Here is a 19,108-nt window from a genome sequence, read left to right as displayed (position 1 = left end):
CTTACAAGTCCCTCCTTTTCCATCCTTTTATATTATCCAACACAGGATGAAAAGGAAATAAATGCTGGCATTTTGACAGATTTCACAACAACGGTTGAGTTTTCTTGTGTGCAAACAAAAGGAAAACATAAACTACTAAAAGAGCTGTATTTATAGGGACCTCCCACATGCACTCCCTCCCCTTTGCTCTGTGATTTAAGCATAAATTCAAACCTAGACGACTGCAAATTAGATATGTGGTCCAGGCAAATCACATTTTATGTTTACTAGTAAAAGTATCACTGTTCATTCTATTCATAGCTGCTGAACAGCACATAGGCTACTTGGCTGGTCTGACTTTTATTTAGGAATGCACTTTTCACACTATTTCATAATTTCCAGAAGTTAGTAAAAATGCTTAAAGGGTTCCAGCCCAAGAGTTAGCCTAAGTACAATGCTGGAGAACCAGCGTACCTTGCTCCAAATTGCTTTAGCAATATAAACCACCCAGTGAACCAGTGTTTCCTTAAAGCAACGTACACCAGCCAGGGTTTGTGAGTGTTGTTGCAGTCCTGGAAACGCAAGCTTGAGGCTGACTCAAGACTTGTGCCAAAGCCCTCTCCATCCCACCCAGTGATATACAGAACTTGGATATGTGCATTGGAAGGTCCATAGTGGTGAGGTGCATTGCAAAAAAAACCTGTATCACGCTGTGTTACCAGCTACTGCATCTCTGGAGCCAAGCAGGCTCAAGGTCCCAGATAAGCTTGGGAGAAATTTTAATAAAAAGCAGCAAAAATTTACTCAAAGAGACAAATAGGTCTTAAGGTGCAAGACAGTTCAAAAAACCTTGGATCTTAATGAATCACTGTTCAGAAGAAATTTGTATGTCCAATATAGCCAATGGACTAGCATGTACGTTTACCGTTTCATAGCGGACAGCAAATAAAGGTAGTCTGGAAAACTGGTGCATTTGACAAAACTATTATATTGGGAAGAAACTGCAAGGCAAGTTTAGTACTTCTTCAGCAGTAACCACTCAAGATATATCCTCAGATGTATTTTCATACCTCTACTCAAACTACTACATCCACCAAAATTAACTTGGTTGCATAAATATTCTTAAGCCTTAAGAAAGTACAATAAAAAGGCAAAGCTCTCTAGCATAACCCAAATTTTCATAAAATAAATACTACATTAAGGGAAGGTGTAACAGTTTTATTTAAACTACCAAAGATCTCCAAGTCTAACAATGCCTTTCCTTTCTATGCATCCCAGAGAGCTAAAACAGAAGTCTGCTACCCTTCATTATTAAAGCTAAAAAAGTTCCCCAACATAAAAAAAAAAATCAACTCCTATAAAATTCACACTGAACACCTATATTTCATACCTATATTTAATTTGTATTATCAAAAGTGACTGTAGCATTGATCCCTTAAATGTCTTTGTGCAACATTTATACAAAAATAAAGGTTATATCTTACTTTGAGAAGCATAGCAATGTACTTCTCCCAAGCAGTTACTGTGCATACTTCAGGCACTACATCTTACTATACAGTTAAAAATAATATATTTTAACAGTAGTATCTGATATGGTTTTTTTCATCCTGTTTTTAATTCACACTGGGAGATGAGCTAATCATAATCACTCCACCAATTTGAGTCCTCTGATTAAAATAAAGATTGACCTTCACAATTGGATCTGCGTTACCTGAGTTTATTCAGTTACTGAAAGGGACAGTCTCATTACTTGAGCTTAATGCTCAGATATCTTCTGTACAGAAATCTTCTCTGGATTAGGTTCCAGTCAGTTCAGGTCCCTGCTGTAACAGGAGCTCTATTGCTGGTACAAGGGAGGCACTGGGAATCATCAGGGGAGGAAACAGGGACAGGACTATCCCTTTTGATTGCTCTTGTGCTTAGATCATCTTTAGGCTAACCATAAAATCACTACTGAAATATATAAGCTGCTTCCCTGTTCAGGTCCCACAGGTAGTACAAGAGCAACTGGTACAAAAAAGCCACCAAAGTAGATTTGGTAACTACATAACACACTAAGAAATACCAGGTAGAATTTAATTTTTAATGTTTCAGTAATTGTAGGATGGATTAAATAATTTTAACAAAGAGGAGATGAGCATAAAATAGCATTGCACACATTACCTGTGCCTTGGAAACCAAACTTGGTTTCTTCTTAACTCATGGATAACCGTGAGTAAGGAAACCCCATAAAGTGCCTACTCAGTTTTCCATTCATCTTAACATAAAAGCAAAGGTTTGCAGGTTTGAAAACTGAGGTGTGGTGAAGCCAGCAAAGCTACAAGCCAAGTGACGTGAAATCATGTTTAGAGTCCATGCTTAGATAGGAATGTATCCAGAGCAGAGTTCCCAAAATGTTTCTCGTTTCTAAAAGCTGAGGGAAAATCCTAATTGTCACTAAAGAAGAAAGCTACTGTCGAGGTTACAAGTGTTACCCTGAACAGCCACTATACCTGAACTCCTGCTCCCTTCTTCTTTCTGGACTAACCATTTTCCTCTACACAGCGTTCCCTGCACACTAGTCCAGCTGAAATTGCTTAAAGCCATCACTTAAGGCTGTAGAGTGAGGTCCAGGACTGGCTATATCCATTTCTGGACTAAAAAGTTGTTTTGTGGTCTGATAACTCAAAGGTCAACCAAAAATACCTCTTTCTTTCCCCATCCACAGAGAAATCGTTAGATTTTCCAGCACTTTTCAGCTAGTCCAAGTTATCTATGAGATGATACACAGTATTCCTATGACCCCTTGAAATATCTTAGGCAATATTTTGAATTATTTAATGTCTTTATATTTCAGAGGCCTATACATGATAAAAGCTAAATTTTAGGACGGGGGCGGGAGGGGGAGAGGGAAGAGAATTCTCATTACTAGTCATTTTCTTTATGAAATTTTAGGAAATGTGATTTTCATCTAAAATGTGATATAACAAGATTTCCATTAGCACACATTTGTGCAAAAATGTCCTACTGCATTTAATGGATTACCACCTATCACTTACACCAGATCAAACTCATGCTACTAAAACTTTGTATCCAGCGCCGATGTATACATGTCCCTGTCTCAGGATACTGTCTGCACACACATATACTGTAAAATCAGTGACTAAACTGCAGCTCATTTCAGTGATTCATTTATGAATGAATCTGAACAACACATTTGTTAAAAAATATTTCAGATGCTGTATTTTTAACAGATAAATATACATCTCAATTAAATAAACCTATTTATTACAGGCAACAAGTGAACAAAACATCCTATGCAAGACACGCATAACCTCACATATATTCGTGATTGTGAATTTTAGGCACAAAGATATCATTAGATGTGAATATATTTACTTTAATATTACTGTATTAACTAAATTTAAATGTATTAGTATATGTTCCAAGCCTGAAAAATTTCTTCCTTTTCCATTTTTATAAATACACATTTAGCAATGTACCTTTGTGAACCTCACATGTATATTTAATTCACTTCAATATACGGTTTCTCCTTGAAAGGCAGGACGGATAAAAAGCAGGAAAAATTTATATCTACTAGCTAAAGAGTACACACTGCTCAGTATTCATAGATGAATCAAGGGAGATGACCCTTCGGCCTGAAAAAACTTAAATACTTAACATAAGGGTTAACTTGATGATAGAGACATCCTACTTTATTTTACACTCTATTAGAAGAGCTCCAAATTGCATTGTGCGACCTGCGAATCAGATAGGGATCAGAGGTCGTCACAGTGACAACTTTAAGAATTCATGGCTAGATCTGCATAACAAGATATTTTTAATAACTTTGTAACAGCGGCAGGCAGCATAGCCAGTGCAAAGCATAAAATATACCACAAAAACGTTCATCTCTAGAAAAGAAAAAAAACACTCCCAAACCATCACACTAGGTGATCAGACACTTTAACAAAACAAGTACTGTTTTGAGGGTTAATTTTACAATGTTTTGTTTTGTATCAGTCTTACATCCTGATAAGGCTTAACAAACCTGAGAAGCTCTTTTAGCTGAAAAGTGATTATGAAAAAGAAGATTCACAGATAGAAATAATTATCATATGAGGGTTAAGATGGGGGAGGAAGGAAGAGGAAGCATAAGCAACTGTATGACTTATTTTATATTTTGTGCTTACTTTTACAGTTATGGTTCATAAATACTTTTGATAAATACTAGCTTTTATGATAAATATTAGCTAGACAAATAATTTACAATGTTGCCTGGGCTACTACTTTGACTGTACAAACATTATTAAACTTTATTTATTCTGAACATATTACCCGCTAATGGCGTATACAATCTGATAAAGGACATCTTTAAGTGTAAAGTTGATTTAATTATCAAATAGTAGGTTTTCTAAAACTTAAGAGAAATATATGAATAACGATCAACATCAAGTTACTATTCAAATTTCAACATGAAATGCTTCTGGTTTTCAAAGAGCATGTTAAGAGTTAGGGTTTTTGTTTGTGCGCAATTTAAAAGCATCACTTGAGGAAAAGACTTCTTTTACAAAGGCATCTCTCCTGCTCCTTGGTCTGAGTATGTTTTAGCAGATGTGGGTTCAGGCACAGCAAGGGATCACTAAGGACAATTACTTACCCCCAAGAAAAAACTTCTCTAAAAGAAGAAAAGAGGAAAAAAAAATGAGGACATGACTACAAGAAGCTGTTGCAGAAAGCAGTCAGCTGGACTGGATTCTCCATGGCTACAGAAAGAAGCAGAAAGAAAAAATAATACTGACTTTGCTTTTGATCTAAAATTCAAGTGTGACTTTTTTTTTTTTTTAAAGCAGGCACTATAGTCAACTCTTTTATAAGTCCGTCTTTTGGTTAAAGCTACAAAATGATTAGGTAGAAACAACTCATTAGCACTGATAAAATGCCAAGCTGCAGTTGAAGATATAGAAACAAAAATCAGCAACAGTCTTGCAGCCAAGTAATTGGTAGAGCTCTTGTCTTAATTTATTACATATTAAAATTTTCATCTTTTTATGTATTAAAATATTTTAAGACTAAATTATGGCCATCAAATATTTAATTTGCCAATGTAATATGTAACAATTTTCTGACATTATTCTTTCAGAAAAAAACCCTGACTTGTATTGCACTAAGGTTTGGGGATCAGATCAGGTTCTGGACAACACAAGGACAGCCTTCTCCAAATCTAATTATTAATGGCATTATTGAATTCAACCAGATGTTTCACATGGATAAAATTAAGTACGCGAATAAATCAAGATCCAAGCGCACGCTTAGATTTGACAGAAGATAAGGAAAGGTGAAACAAAAAGTAATGAAGACAGTTAATGAAAAACTATATATCCCTGGTTGTTAATGTAACTTGAAATTAGAAATTCAAAATGTAATAGGCCTGTTAAACAATCACTCTGCTGACAGACAAATGAGCAGGATGTTTCTCACATCATATTACCCACTGTTATCTGTCCAAGTTTTAGCCAGCCTGAGTAGTAAACCCTTTATGGCTTCCCAAAGGTAATTACATAAGAGATAAATATACTCTCAGTGTACAAAATATAGCTAATGAGTTACATTTCTATTAACAATGTGAGAACTTCAAGTGTTATCCTAATGGATAATCCTTTATGGAAATTATGTTTGTGAAAGGTAGCGCGCATGATTTAAAATACAGTACACACTTATCCCCTCACAACTTTTAAAATTGCAAGATCATTTGCATCTAATCAGCTGCAAATCAGACACTAAACAAGAAAAAAAATTAAAATCTAGTATTTTAAGAAAAGGAGGAAGACATTAACAAATGAAACTATTTCTAACCAGCAAAAAATATTTTGAAAGGAACATTTTAGCCATAAGTAAGTTATTCCTACAAGAGAATGAAACCTCCGGAAACAGGACTTTCTATTTAAACACAAATCTTGGGTAATAATTACAATTGTAGGTCTGTAATAATTCATCCAAATAGAGTCAAGAATGAATTCAAAGTGTCCCTGGAGTATTGCTGTTGTAGTAAGTTTACCTGGAAACACAGACTGAGATGATGGCTGACTTCGGATAAAGGTGATGAGAAAAATGTCGAGCGTGCAGTATGCACTCCCTCTACTGGGCACTGAAATTATCCTGAGCAGGCATCCCGAGAGAGAAAGGGGTATGTCCGAGCATCCAGGTACCGTGAAATAAAAGCCCTTTTACAGCTTCTGCCCTCTTCCCCTAGATTCAGCTAAAACTCAGATTCACAGAAAAATAGATTTCAAAATGCTTGTTTATACTCTCAAAATACATTTCCTATCAGAAAATGACACCCCAAACAAGCATTTCACTCCAGTGAACTTAACCAGTGTAAGCACACAAAAACTTATTAGCCTTTGACCAACACAGAAAGACTGTCGTTTTTTGTCCATCCCCCATCCCTTTGAAAAGAATAGCAGCTCAGGAAGAAGTGTCTTGATGACTTCTGATCTACTGGGAGCACAGCAATGGGAAGAAGGAACGCGTGGTCTGGGCAGCTGCGATGTATTAACTTTATAAATATCTGCTGAAAGGGATTTGTTTGTAGACAGACAAAGGACAACCTTTGTTGTTGTTCGGTTCCCTCTCCTCTCACAGCTCCTGAGAGGTAAGTGCAGAAAGGTGCCATAGCCTACTTGTGTTGGCAGGGTTTAAGTGTTGCCTAAAAGTGATGGCACTCCTTTTAATTAAGGCTTTCTGATGGTTTGAGTTCTTCACTATCACAGAGAATGGAAAGAGGTGGTTTTATCTAGTATCTCTATAAACCATTTTATGTAACAGTGTTTCACTGTATCAAGTTCTGTGCTTTCCTTCAAGTAACTTTGTATAAGAGAAGTTCCGTAAACCTATAGAAAGGTCTCCTGCGGTTTGCAAAGCAGCAGGCTTTTATATTTTTCAGTAAAGATAAGGCAGAAAAACTCCAGAGAAAATAATTTGTGCTAATTTTCTAACATGCTCTAATTGCCTAAGTACGCTGCCTTTCAGACTCATGCTTCACGATCTGGAAAATGAAGTGAGAAACAATGGAAACCATGAAGGTAATAGTGAGGATTGCCAAAAGCAGATACCTTCACGTACCAACCAAAGGACTCTTCTGTGAAGACAGGCCAGGTAACCACCAACTTCTTCCTCTCAATGTAATTTACATCCAGCTACATCGCTGGTATATTCATATTGAACCAGAGCATCACGAATTACCCCAGTTATACATGCCTTACTTTCATCTCAGCCGTGTGCAAGTGCAACTGCTCAGCTGAACAACAGTACTAACAGTATGTGGCAATGGCAAGGGACTCCAGGACCTTCCTTCTTTTAAGGGGCAATTTAAATCTCTATGGGATTGAGAGGTATAGTAGAGATCACAGTAACAAGTCTCTTCCAGTTTCACCGTACCACCTCTCACTAAAACTTTCCCTGTATGTATGAACTTTCTTGATCTCAATTTGAGGGTGAGTAAAGCCTTTCTTCACCCTCATTGGTCACAGCAGAGGAGCAGAGAAATTAGGGACCATGGAAGCGCAGAGAATAAGCACAAAGGAAAAACAGAAAGTCTAAGGACTGGGAAAACTGAAGCTTCCAGGTCCCTGTCTCTCTGTTTTATATATGCTGATAAAATAAAACTACTTTCTCTCTGCAGGTAAGGCTTGCCTGTGGTGCATGATCATAATTACACTTGAAATGAGCAAGTACACACATAATTCACCTTTACGTTCTTCAGCTAAGAACATATATACCTCAGATTGCAGTCACTAGCTGCCAGGAATACTGCTATCATATCCAAACGTAGAGATGTCACAGATCAACTACAGGCTAAGCAATCTACATGGGATCCTCGGCACTCAGACTTTATTTACACTCTCTCTCTCTCTGCTTATTAAATGCTCCCCTTCATTTCTAGGTGTGCTCATCCCTGGACACGAGCAGGCACAGCACTCACTGCCTCCATGTGCCAACAAATAACACCCGTAAGGCACCGAGCTCTGTTGGGACAGGATGGCTGTGAGCCAGTGCTTTGAAGGACAGACTGTCAGTGCTGCTTCTCTTGGGTCTAAAGATAGAGAAGATAGCAAAACTTTGGCATGGCAAGAACTATAGCTCCAATGACACAAGGACGTACAGGCAGAAGCAACAATACATAACACAAGCAGCAATGCTGAATTGAAGAGGAGCTGTGTGTAGCTTTTCATATGCTGACATGTAAATATTTGGCAGATGGGGGTTTAATAATCGCAGTGTAAAATATGCTGTTTATTTTGTTCTATCAGACTCTCATTTCACTGTGTTTTTATGTTTCAACAAAGTCGTTTGACATGTGAATAAAAGTTAATTTATACAGTTTCTTTCTGCAGTACAAAGCTCTCTATGTTCAGGTTATAAATTTAAAGTAACTCAGCACTAAAACTAAATTTGGGTATCTTTTACTGAAGAAAAACCCTAGGAATAATCATATATTGCTTTCAATGCTTAAGGTAATACCTCAACCTGCACTGCTTCACTTTGAATGTATTGTCTGTGAGCAGTGCTATGTATTTTACTTCTTTTTTTTTTTTTCCCTTCTAACGATAGCATTTATTAGCTTTCAAACCTTCTATAGATAGCATTGATCGATCTCCAGAAGTGGTAACAATACCACTTTAAACACATGCGCACACACACATGAAAATCAAGGCTTGAATGTCCTTTATATCTTGCAAGAAATATAGCAACCAATATTCCATGCAGAGGTGCAGCAAATGAAGTCCTGTCAAGCAAATGGCAGGAATGACAGCAAATGTCTGGATTCCTTCATAGCTGGTTGCATATAGGTAGCACACATATTTCACTGCAGAAAAAAACCTCTGACAAGACAGTCTTTCAGTACTTTTTATTCAGGGTTGGCATTTTTGACTGGTGTGGTACATCAGTAGGTACTAAGATGACGAACCAGATTAATCTTGATAAGTTACATTTGCACAACGAAAGCAAAGTTTACAACACTCAGTCACAGCTAAACAGGGCTATCACAATTTAGTCTAAGGGATAATGTCCACATCAAATTCTTACAATCCAGTCATAAACCAGACTCCTCTCTGGACCCTGACCCAAACCATTTATTTTCATATCAAATTATACAGTAATTTAACTTGATTAAAGCCAACAGAAATGAGTATTATGCAGCTCTGCTTTTAGCTACATGAACAAGCCATAGACTCCTTTTTGGATCCAAGAAAAGTATTTGATCTTTCAGACTTAGTTTATTCACAAGTTCTACCTATTTCACAAAAGCTGTCACAGGTAACTATCTTTATGAAGTATTTTGACATTTTAAAGCTTTATATAACAACTAATTCTTTTAAGATATCCTTAATCGTATTATATGCTCTCTAGAGAGAGTAAATGCTCCAAAGCAGAGACACTACTTCCCTGAATTGTGAGACACAAGCATAGTTTGTAAAGAGTAAAGTTGTAAAAGAATGAGTAATACAGTGTTTACTGAGAAGTATGCACCAAAAAAAAAGCTGAGGACATGGTGTTACACATGAAGAAACTAAGAGCAAATAAAATCTGAACTTGACTACTTCTCTACTCTTCCAACTCTAACCATTCTATGATTTTGTCCTAAACAACGGTTTAGGATACAGAAAGCCTCATACGGTTTGTATGCCTATGGCATACACAGGTGTTTAGTGCAACTTCCTTGAGTGAAGTTACAACCAGCTGAATTAGCATACTTTTCAATAAAACTCATGTTGAAAAGCTTCCCAGATTAAGGCTTAAGAGAAAGCACATTTTTTGCATACAAACTAAGCATTACTAATGGTCCCCTCTAGGAAAATAGAATATTAAGAAACTCACCACTTTTCTTTTCCTCGCTTTAAAGGAAATGTTCATTTCCTTGTATTTCTTCATAGCAGTCTCCAATTTATTCTTGAGACCAACAGCACATCTTAGCCGATCATCACTTATTCCTGCTCTGGTAAATAACTGCAAAGCAAGAAATCAACATTCTTATTCTTTTTTCTAGACATCTGAGCCAAAAAACATTTTTGGTTTTCCCTCATAATTTATGAAACAATATTGTCACAAATTCAATATTTTTACAAGTAACAATTAGTAAGGCCACTTCTTTTCCTATCTAGAATATAAAAGCTAACGGCAACTACTAAAGACAAAGAAAGAATGAACAGCTGGTATAAACATCTCCTGAGAGTGTCGTTCTATAGGCCAAATTCCATGCACAAGCCTCCCGAGCAGTAATATCAACTGACAGAAAGGACATACTGTTTCGCTGATACAGACATGTCTGACAAAAACAAGCTGTGTTTTGCTTTAACGCTTTGTGAAGAAGTCACATTTTACTGTATCTTTAAAAAAAAAAAAAAAAAGATGTATGACTGCAGGTAGCCATCAAATAAGTTATGTAGCTCCTGTTGTCTCCTTTCATCCACCCCTACTGAACTAGAAAGCTTTTCTATTTGCACCAATGTTTCTTCAACCTTAATTTCCTTTTGGTTCACGGTCCAAGATTTACCGTACCCCAACCCTTGCTTCTCCATCTTTTATTAAAATATGAAAAAAAAAATTGTCTCTTTATCCCACCTGAATCCAGGACTGCACAGAAGGCCAGAACTTATTTTTGAGGAGTTTGTGAGCATCCATTACATTATTTATTATGGCAGTATTATCTTCATTCTCATGCACTTTTATATCTGCTCAAAACAGGGGAAAAAAGAGTTAGTGCATGATGTTTACAGTATCTTCACTACAGGAGCTAAAGAAGATAAGCAGAAGAAATAGACATGAACCTTTCTAAAATATTTGATGACTTCAGGGAAAGTTACAAATATTGGAATGTTTCTCTGTTCAGTATTAATTATTCTACCATTATCCACACATTCAAAAAAATCAGAGAAGCAAACGAAAAGCTTCCAGTCTAGGGATGACAGAAAGAGTTGTTACGCCAACAATACTAAGCAATTGCCAAATAAACCGCAGACAAGCGCAGTCTTACTATTTACATTACATCTTGTCCTAAGCCCAAATGAACTGGGTCTCATTGTACCAGTTTCTGCATATTCAATATAAAATAACCCCTGCCCCAGTGGCAACAGGGACTTGATTGTCAAAGAAGCCAAGTATGCCACTCTTCAAGTAAAAATGGTACTTTTTACCTGTTAGTCATTCATAAGCCCCACAGATACATTTCAATACTGTTGTCTGCAAGTACAGAAGTAGATACTTGCTTTACTGGCTGTTTGCACATGAAATTCCATGAGGACAGTATTTGTAAGAGACTTCACCTAGATTACCAAAACACAAACCATCCTAATTTTTCTAGAGGTAACTCACAGAATCACACAATCACATGGGGTTGGAAGGGACCTCTGGAGATCATCTAGTCCAACCCCCCTGCCAAAGCAGGTCCATCTAGAGCAGGTTGCACAGGAACTTGTCCAGGAGGGTTTTGAATGTCTCCAGAGAAGGAGACTCTACCACCTCCCTGGGCAACATATTCCAGTGCTCTGCCACCCTCAAAGTAAAGAAGTTCCTCCTCATGTTTAGGTGGAACTTCTTATATTCAAGTTTGTGCCCATTTCCTCTTGTCCTATCCCTGGGCACCACCACATTATATATGTGGTATATAAAGGTATACAATATATATATATGTGGTATAAAGGTATATAAAAAAGCTACAATCATAATCCTTAAGACTTCCTAGCAAAAATACTTACTACCTCTTGCAAGTTGTCAGTAGCAAGGGAAAAAAAAAAGTTTAAGAAACACTCAGTTGTAGGATTTTTAAATTAGCAGCTTATGGCCCAGCTATCGAGAGAAAGAAAGAGGCGAGTAGTAAAGTGTATGAGAAAGAAAATTATATATGGAACATAGATTTTTTTTTTTAACACGGGAAACTCATCTTATTATAGGTATTGTGAAGTGCTGTAATGTGGTTACAGCATCTGATACAAAAGTTCAGTCTTAGAGCGTAATTAATAAAATCTGTTAATCACACACAAGGACACCCAAACCTAAGAATAATTACTAGATGAACCAGAAACAGAAAAGACCTTCAAAATAAATCAAAGTGGTATCCAGGAATCCCCCCAAAAAATAGTGTCCAGGAATCCCAGCATTTAAGTCATACGAAAAACCCAAACCCCATAACTAAAAGCACTTCAGACAAAGGCTGTCTCCAGTTATATGTGAAATTTTTTTCCAGGTACCTGTGGAGATTTCAAGGTCTAGAGTATACTTATGTGAAATAAGCCCATGGTTCCTAACAAAAGTCTGGTAATCGTCATCATTGAGAGCAGGGACACCAGAATGAACTTCAGAGCACGTGTCTCCATCTAATTCTTTTTGCTCAGGTTTCTTCTGTTTTTCATCCAACTCTTTGTTTTTATCAGTTCTAACACATTGAGAAACAGAAAGAATGTCCTTGCTGCAGCATGGCTGTTCATCATCCATGCATCCAAAAGAGGACTGGTTAACTTCCGTCTGGAAAGGGGATGTAGGTCTATCCTCATTAGCAGACATTTGATTGTTGGGTTCCAGTTCCATGTCATTCACAGTGAAGTCGAAAAGATCTGGCATCAGAAGCTGGAAACAGTTCTCCATCTCCGTCACTGTGTTGGCAATCTCTTGGGACATTTCTATCACGACAAAGTTGTTTTAGAATATTGTTAAATACTGTAAAATGCTAATGTCTACAGAGCAGACACAGACTTACAAAATAAATATGACTGCCAAAAGGGTAATTCATTTATCCAGTAATCAGTGATAATTTAGCTATACAGATTTCTTTCCGCTGCAGAAATTGTCCTTATAAAAACGACAATACTTTTCTTAAACAGGAAACCTAGAATTTCCTGAGCAAGGAATTTAGGATCAGTATTCCTCCTTTCGCTATCTTCTCTAAAACTTCACTAAGCAAAGACAACACAAGTACAAGAGTTTGAACGAGAAAAAGGTTCAGTGAGGATATTCTTAGTGATGTTGGTGGACCAAAAAAAGTGACTTTAAGAAGGTTAATTCTCTTTAAAATTCCACCCTCATGCATGAAAATGTTTCCAGCATGCAGAATAAATGCAGACACAATTGGATGCATTGCATATACCAAAGTAATTTCATTAAATAATCCTTTGTAACTGCAACATAATATACTTACTGTCTCTGTTCTTCTTTTGTACTACAGAAATATGTTTGCTATGTACATATTACTTAGAGATTCAGCCTCCAGTTAGACACATTTTTTAGCAGTAATATGACGCTTTTCACAGATATCCTACACTGCATCCAGGATTCCTGTGCAGACCACTGTCTATATTTCTGGAACACGATGACTGTATATACAATATAATGAAGGTCATCAGTCCACAAGGTATTGAGAAGTCTGTACTAGTCACAGAAATTAAGCCACTAACTCCAAGAAGTCTCATGATATGCTTGCTTGAGGTTATGCATTCATACTTTACTGAATTACAGACCAGACCTTTACTTGTTAACTTTTCTTTTTTTTTTTTTTTTCCTCTATTTCTTCATGCTACCTGAGCTCACAGGACTGTCACTTGTTTCCCCTGATACTCTTTAGGTGAGAGAGACAGAGGGTCAAAGGTACTATTCCCGCCCTCTGTGGTCAGATATTATTTGGATAGCTATTCTCTAAGAATTTGTTTTAGATAACCTTAAAAAAGGCTGCTTTAAAAATGAACATAAAAACGCCAGCACTAAAAGAACCAAAGCAACTCACCTTCCATTTCTTTTTCAGCTCTTTTGGCTTTTTCTTTGTAAATGTTATCCAATCGTTTTTGCTTCTCCTCTTCCCTCTTCCTTTCAGCCACAGTTCTGGCATGCACATCTTGAAAATCCACCTAAGGAGGAAATGAAGAAAGAAGTGTAACATTCCTTGTAAGAAATATATAGAAAATCCATTTCCTAAGATCCTTATCTGCAGTGAAAAATCCTCTAACATCAGTGTTCAGCCAAAAGCTCAGCAGTACGTACTTTTATCTCTTCTCCTCCTAGAATCAATAACTACAGTAATTCCGAACAGAGTTTTTACTTCTACTAATAAGGGACTGCTGAGAATCAATGGCTTTCAGAAAGGAATCATGAGGTAGAAAAAACAGACCACTTAGATTTCCACATCTAAATTGCAGGAATAAACTAGGCTTTGGGAGATCTCTGTCACAGCATTGGAGACATGGAGTTAGGGGGAATGGGCAGGAAGAGACTACAGAGGGTAAGTATTCAAATTACATGAAAATGTCACACTGGGTCCACTATTAGCAAAGGAAATTTAGCAAAATTTCAAAGCATTATTACCACAAGTATACATATCACTTACTGAAGAACTTCGTAAGCAAGGAAAGTAGAAGAGAAGACATTCAAATTCATCAAAAAAGGCCAAATTTTGGATTTTACAATTACATTTGTTGGATTTGGGTATTGAGGGAAAGGTTATCATTCAGTCTCACTTAACTTGCTCATGACTAAAATATAAAGATAGATCTGAGTGATTCAAAATGTTGTGCCTTAAAATATTTGCAATGGGGTTTTTTTTAGTTTGTTCTCAGAAGGGCTTGAACATGTAAGGATTTTTCACTTCTATTTTAAGGAAAGGAGCCTTGATTATGTTATTACACAAGGAAACCGCTTCAAAAAAGGAAAACACAGTATTTCCTTTTGGTTGCTACCACAAAACTTTCATTAACTTCAATACAGATTGCCCTGAGCAAGCCCTATTGCTGCTAACAAAGTCTGCAGACTCTGTGGTGCTATGTCTCTTACAAGCACCCACTGAACGTTTGTCGTTATTGCCACTGCTAGATGATCAAGTTTGTCAACATACAGTAATGGTTCCCAGATACTGACATCCTACACCACCGTTCTAGAGCCACAGAAGAGTAAACCAATGAAGCTGAATCTCACTTATGAAGAACAAGTCCATACAACACTGAGATCACTCTACACAGGACAAACAAGTTTCACTTTCTAGCTAGTCTCAGAAGATCTCTCCTGTAACATGTACGTGGACTTAATAGCCATGGGTCAAGAAAACCAAGTACATCCTACAACTGAAGTTTGCTTATTTTTGCACAATCAAGAATTTTGTTGGTGTCTCATCTCAAACTCACTGAAGCATTTGAATGTTTGTTCAGCATTAAGCAATTAGGGTAACTCTATTAAACACCATGGAAGTTAAAAAACAAATGCTTGAACTTGGGCTTAACCACATGCTAAAGTAAATGTTCCTACTACTGAATAATGCCTACAGTGCAATAAGCCTTAAGGTTTTTACAAGTATTATTTATGAAAACACTTTAAAGACAAATTGTTTTTATATAAAAGCCTTTAGGAGCAAAAGGATCCTTCAGCTTTCGTATAAACTGGCATGGAGAGCCTCCATCAGTTTAGGAAGAAAGGTACAATTACCAATCTATTTTTTTATTGGGGAATGGGGGGGCAGAGGGAAGGAAGGGAAAAGAGTTTCACAACCTATAGCAGCATTTGGATCATCAGGGTGAGCTTTTTTGATTTCAGGATCTGACTTTTCTACCAAGTTCACATAGCTCTCCATGCAGAAGCAGGAGAAACAGATCCTCCTGAAGAGCAACACTGCCCACAAAAACGGAACATACAGAATCTAGGAATTACAGCTACTGTTTCCAGGCAGTCCAATTGGACTTGCACAGCAAAGAAGAAATAGCTAAGAATTTCCTAAATCACAACTGCTGCTGCATACCAGAATACCTACAGTAGAGTCATTTGCCCATTCTTTCCCCTTCTCTGTCCCAAAAGGACCAGCCACGTGCTACCCTGCTGCATTGTTTCATGCTTTGGCACTTGTCCAAATGCCCCTCTTACAACATCTGCCAAATCATCATGGTTGGCCATTGATAATAACAGTGCACCTCACACACTAGGTATCTATCACCAACCAAGTCTACAGCATGCACAAAGCTTTGAGTTGCCCAGAATAAGGCACACTGGCCTCTTACAGAAGCCTCCCAGGGTCAGACTAACTCAGGGCATGGACTCACTTGCTACCTAAGGTCACCACTAACTCACAAACTCAGTCAGAACCTATCCAACCTCATTTAGGTGACATGGACTGAGACCAGAGCTACTGTTCTGCCTCTGTATCGGCGCAGGCTGTAGGAAGCCTTTCGGCATTGGTCTGTAATTTTGGAATTGGATGTGATGAGGTGCAAACAATTGTTCTTGATTTAAAGGGTGTAAGTAATGGGCGTAGACAACTACTGCAACTTTTGGGAAAATATTGAAGTACAGCAGTAAGATACTCTATATTGAGCTGCTCAAAATCCTGGTCACTCCGTAATTTCCGTTCACTCTGAAATTCTACCCATGCATTCCTCAAATGCAAAGAGACTATAATATGACTCAGCTCCCTAAATATGCAAACATTTGGAAATATTTGAAATCTTCCCCTCTTCCCCCCACCTTCTTTTTTTAAACTTTGAGACAGGAGTCTGAAAACAATTATTTTCAGATATACTGAAATATTATTTGTTCTTGAAGTTAAACAGTTATATAAGCACATACTTGGTACCTACTAATATGGACCTACTAACATTAAAGCAGTGGGTAGTTCTCCAGGTTTACACCCTAAAAGTGCAGCAGTTGTCATCTTCTGAACAACTGTTTATAAGGTGATTTTGGTGACGATAAAAAAAAACAAACTAAAAAAAACCAACCCAACAACCACAAACCACACACACAGCTAACACTCCTCTCAAGTTGCCCTATACTATTGTGCCAAACCTGTAATACAGAACAGCAGATGTACTTTACTACTAGAAAGTACAAATGTCTCCTCAAATTTTTTGGTTGTTTCCTCACCCTTAAAGTATTAAGCTGGCAAAAGGCCAGTTAGGTCACCTGGCTTATCTCAACTCTTTAAATACAAGAGTTACCAAACTACATAAGATTGTTTCTATTAGTACGAATGTTTCTAGAAGTACTCAAACTCAGCTGCTCAAGAAAATAGTACAGCAACCTTGCTGGGTAGCTTGGTATCCCAAATCTATGTCTGGGTGATCACTTTGTATATGGGGAGCAGCCTTAAACCACAGGAGCACAAAGAGACATGCCAAACCTCAGCAGACCTTTTGTACTCTTTCATTTTCAATTTGGTAAAACTGTATTTTATGTGTTAAAGCTCTCTCATCTCAGTCTTGTATTTTTCCTTGTCACTTTCATTTAGGGGTGGTTTTTTTTTTTCTTTATTAAAAAAGACAACAAGGGAAGATTCAAAGACAATCACCTTTTGTGAGGAGATGCCAAAAGTTGGATAGAAAACAAACACAATACAATAAATACACAAGTAGAGTACACTGTTAGCTTACTATAGAACCAGAACAACAGCAATAAATCATATATCACAAACATTTTTGATCTACTGTCAGGAACACTGAACATCTGCCTTTCTGAAGAGAAAGAGAATCAACATGTCTATTGAAAGCCTGATATGAGCATTGTAGTTAGCGTGAATGTTGGAAGAGTGTTCCCAATTATATCGTTTGCACCTCCAAAGAGATACTAAAGGAGAAGAATGTTCAAAACATCATAACTTGAAGCCTAGAAGGGAGAGCTAAAAGCAAGTGCGTACATACAAGAAATTTCTCTTTAATAAAACTTCTTGTATGACACTAACACTGCAGCTGAAGGGAGCTAGCAGCTACACTTACTGTCTCTGTTGTTCAATGAAAGGAATGGGACAGCTCAGTACAGAAATCAGGCTATTTAAACTCACATAGAATGACTTACTAGCTGATTATCCTCAGTTTAAGATGTAACCACTATTTCTAAAAACGCTAAACTTCAGGGCTTCAGGTATTAATCAGTGGGTGAAAACCTACTGGTGAGCAATTCTTTTTGCACCCTGAGAAAAGGCTAGTTGAGTCCAGTTCTCAGTACAAGCCTGGAGTTTTTAAAACTTCACAATACTACAAGATGAACAAAAAGTTTGGAACTTGTCTTTCAAAGACCATGGTCAACAGGATGTCGCCTAAAGACAATGTAATTTCCAACAGCTTTCCTTTTATATTTATTGGTTTCCTTGCTTTAAACATCTCCTAGAGATCATCACCTATAAACACACACAGAAATAAAAATGCAGAGTACCTTCTTATTCTGCTTTAAGAAGTGGTATCCCAGAGAAAGCTTCTTGTAGGCCTCTCCATATTTCTCATGCCAGTCTTGCACTGACTTAATGGCTGCTTTCCTCAGCTTCTGCGCCACCTCCCTGGGCGGCGGGAGAGGCTGCTCATGATCTATCCCCACCGTCAGCTCCAAGAACTCTTGGAAATTGGAAATAACTAGCGTCCGGAATTGATGGGATCGGGTGAACAACTCCTGCACAATCTGGAAAGCCGAGAAGCGCATCTCGGCGTGCTCCTCGTTAAGCCGTGTCATCAGCAGGTGATAGGCATGGCTGATGTGCTCCTCTGAAGACCTAAGAGCGGAGAAAAGCAAAAAAAAATGAGGGGGAGTTACCTAAAAAGAGGCCTAGCACATAAAAACCACAACTTCTTAAAAATTTATTTTAAACCAGCAGCTCCTGCAAGCTGCACCCAGCTCAGACAGCAGGCCCCAGAAAGGCCCTCGGGGGCAGCCTCTGTGGCCGGCCAACCCCGGAGAAATGCGTCGCTTTCGGGGGGGAACGAGGCCCGGCCCCCACCCCGTCCCGGGCGTTCCCGGCCGGCCGTACTTGCAGATTTTCTTCAGCTCCTTCATCCTGCCGGGCTCCAGCCGCGGCTCCCCCGAGGTGGTGAGCTCCTCCACAAGCTCGGCGAGGCGCTGGTCCATCTCCGCCGGCAGCGAGGCGTCGAGCTGAAGGGCACAACCGCCCCGCCGAGCCCCTCAGGCCCGGGGAGCCCTGTCAGGCCACCGGCACCCCCCTCCGGGCCAGGGCCGCTCCGGGCCTCCGCGGCGCCATTGCCCGCCCCTCAGGGGAAAGCCCGCCCCTCGGGGGATGCTGTTCCCCCCCCCAGCCCCATGGCAGGTGGTACCTTCCTCCCCCCCTCCACCAGCGCCTACCACCGCCCCGTCGCCGCTTTACGCGAGAGCTACCCCCCCCCCGACTCCGCTTCTGCGCGGT

At 38.5% G+C, this 19,108-nt stretch overlaps 1 protein-coding gene across 1 annotated transcript in view; it reads right to left on the bottom strand.

Annotated features, from left to right (window-relative positions):
- Positions 1-19,108, bottom strand: part of UVSSA (UV stimulated scaffold protein A) — a 55,580-nt gene extending 36,472 nt beyond the window's left edge. Inside the window, exons 1-6 of the mRNA XM_074147298.1 lie at positions 18,719-19,108; positions 18,133-18,463; positions 13,736-13,856; positions 12,210-12,638; positions 10,585-10,694; positions 9,841-9,969 (exon numbers count right to left, since the gene is read on the bottom strand). Coding sequence (XP_074003399.1) covers positions 9,841-9,969; positions 10,585-10,694; positions 12,210-12,638; positions 13,736-13,856; positions 18,133-18,463; positions 18,719-18,816 — 1,218 coding nt within the window. The 5' untranslated portion in view covers positions 18,817-19,108. The remainder of the gene's footprint in view (positions 1-9,840; positions 9,970-10,584; positions 10,695-12,209; positions 12,639-13,735; positions 13,857-18,132; positions 18,464-18,718) is intronic.

This window comes from Numenius arquata, chromosome 5 (assembly GCF_964106895.1).
Source record: "Numenius arquata chromosome 5, bNumArq3.hap1.1, whole genome shotgun sequence".
In the NCBI taxonomy this organism is placed as follows: Eukaryota; Metazoa; Chordata; class Aves; order Charadriiformes; family Scolopacidae; genus Numenius; species Numenius arquata.
This window is presented reverse-complemented; position numbering and strand designations above follow the sequence as displayed.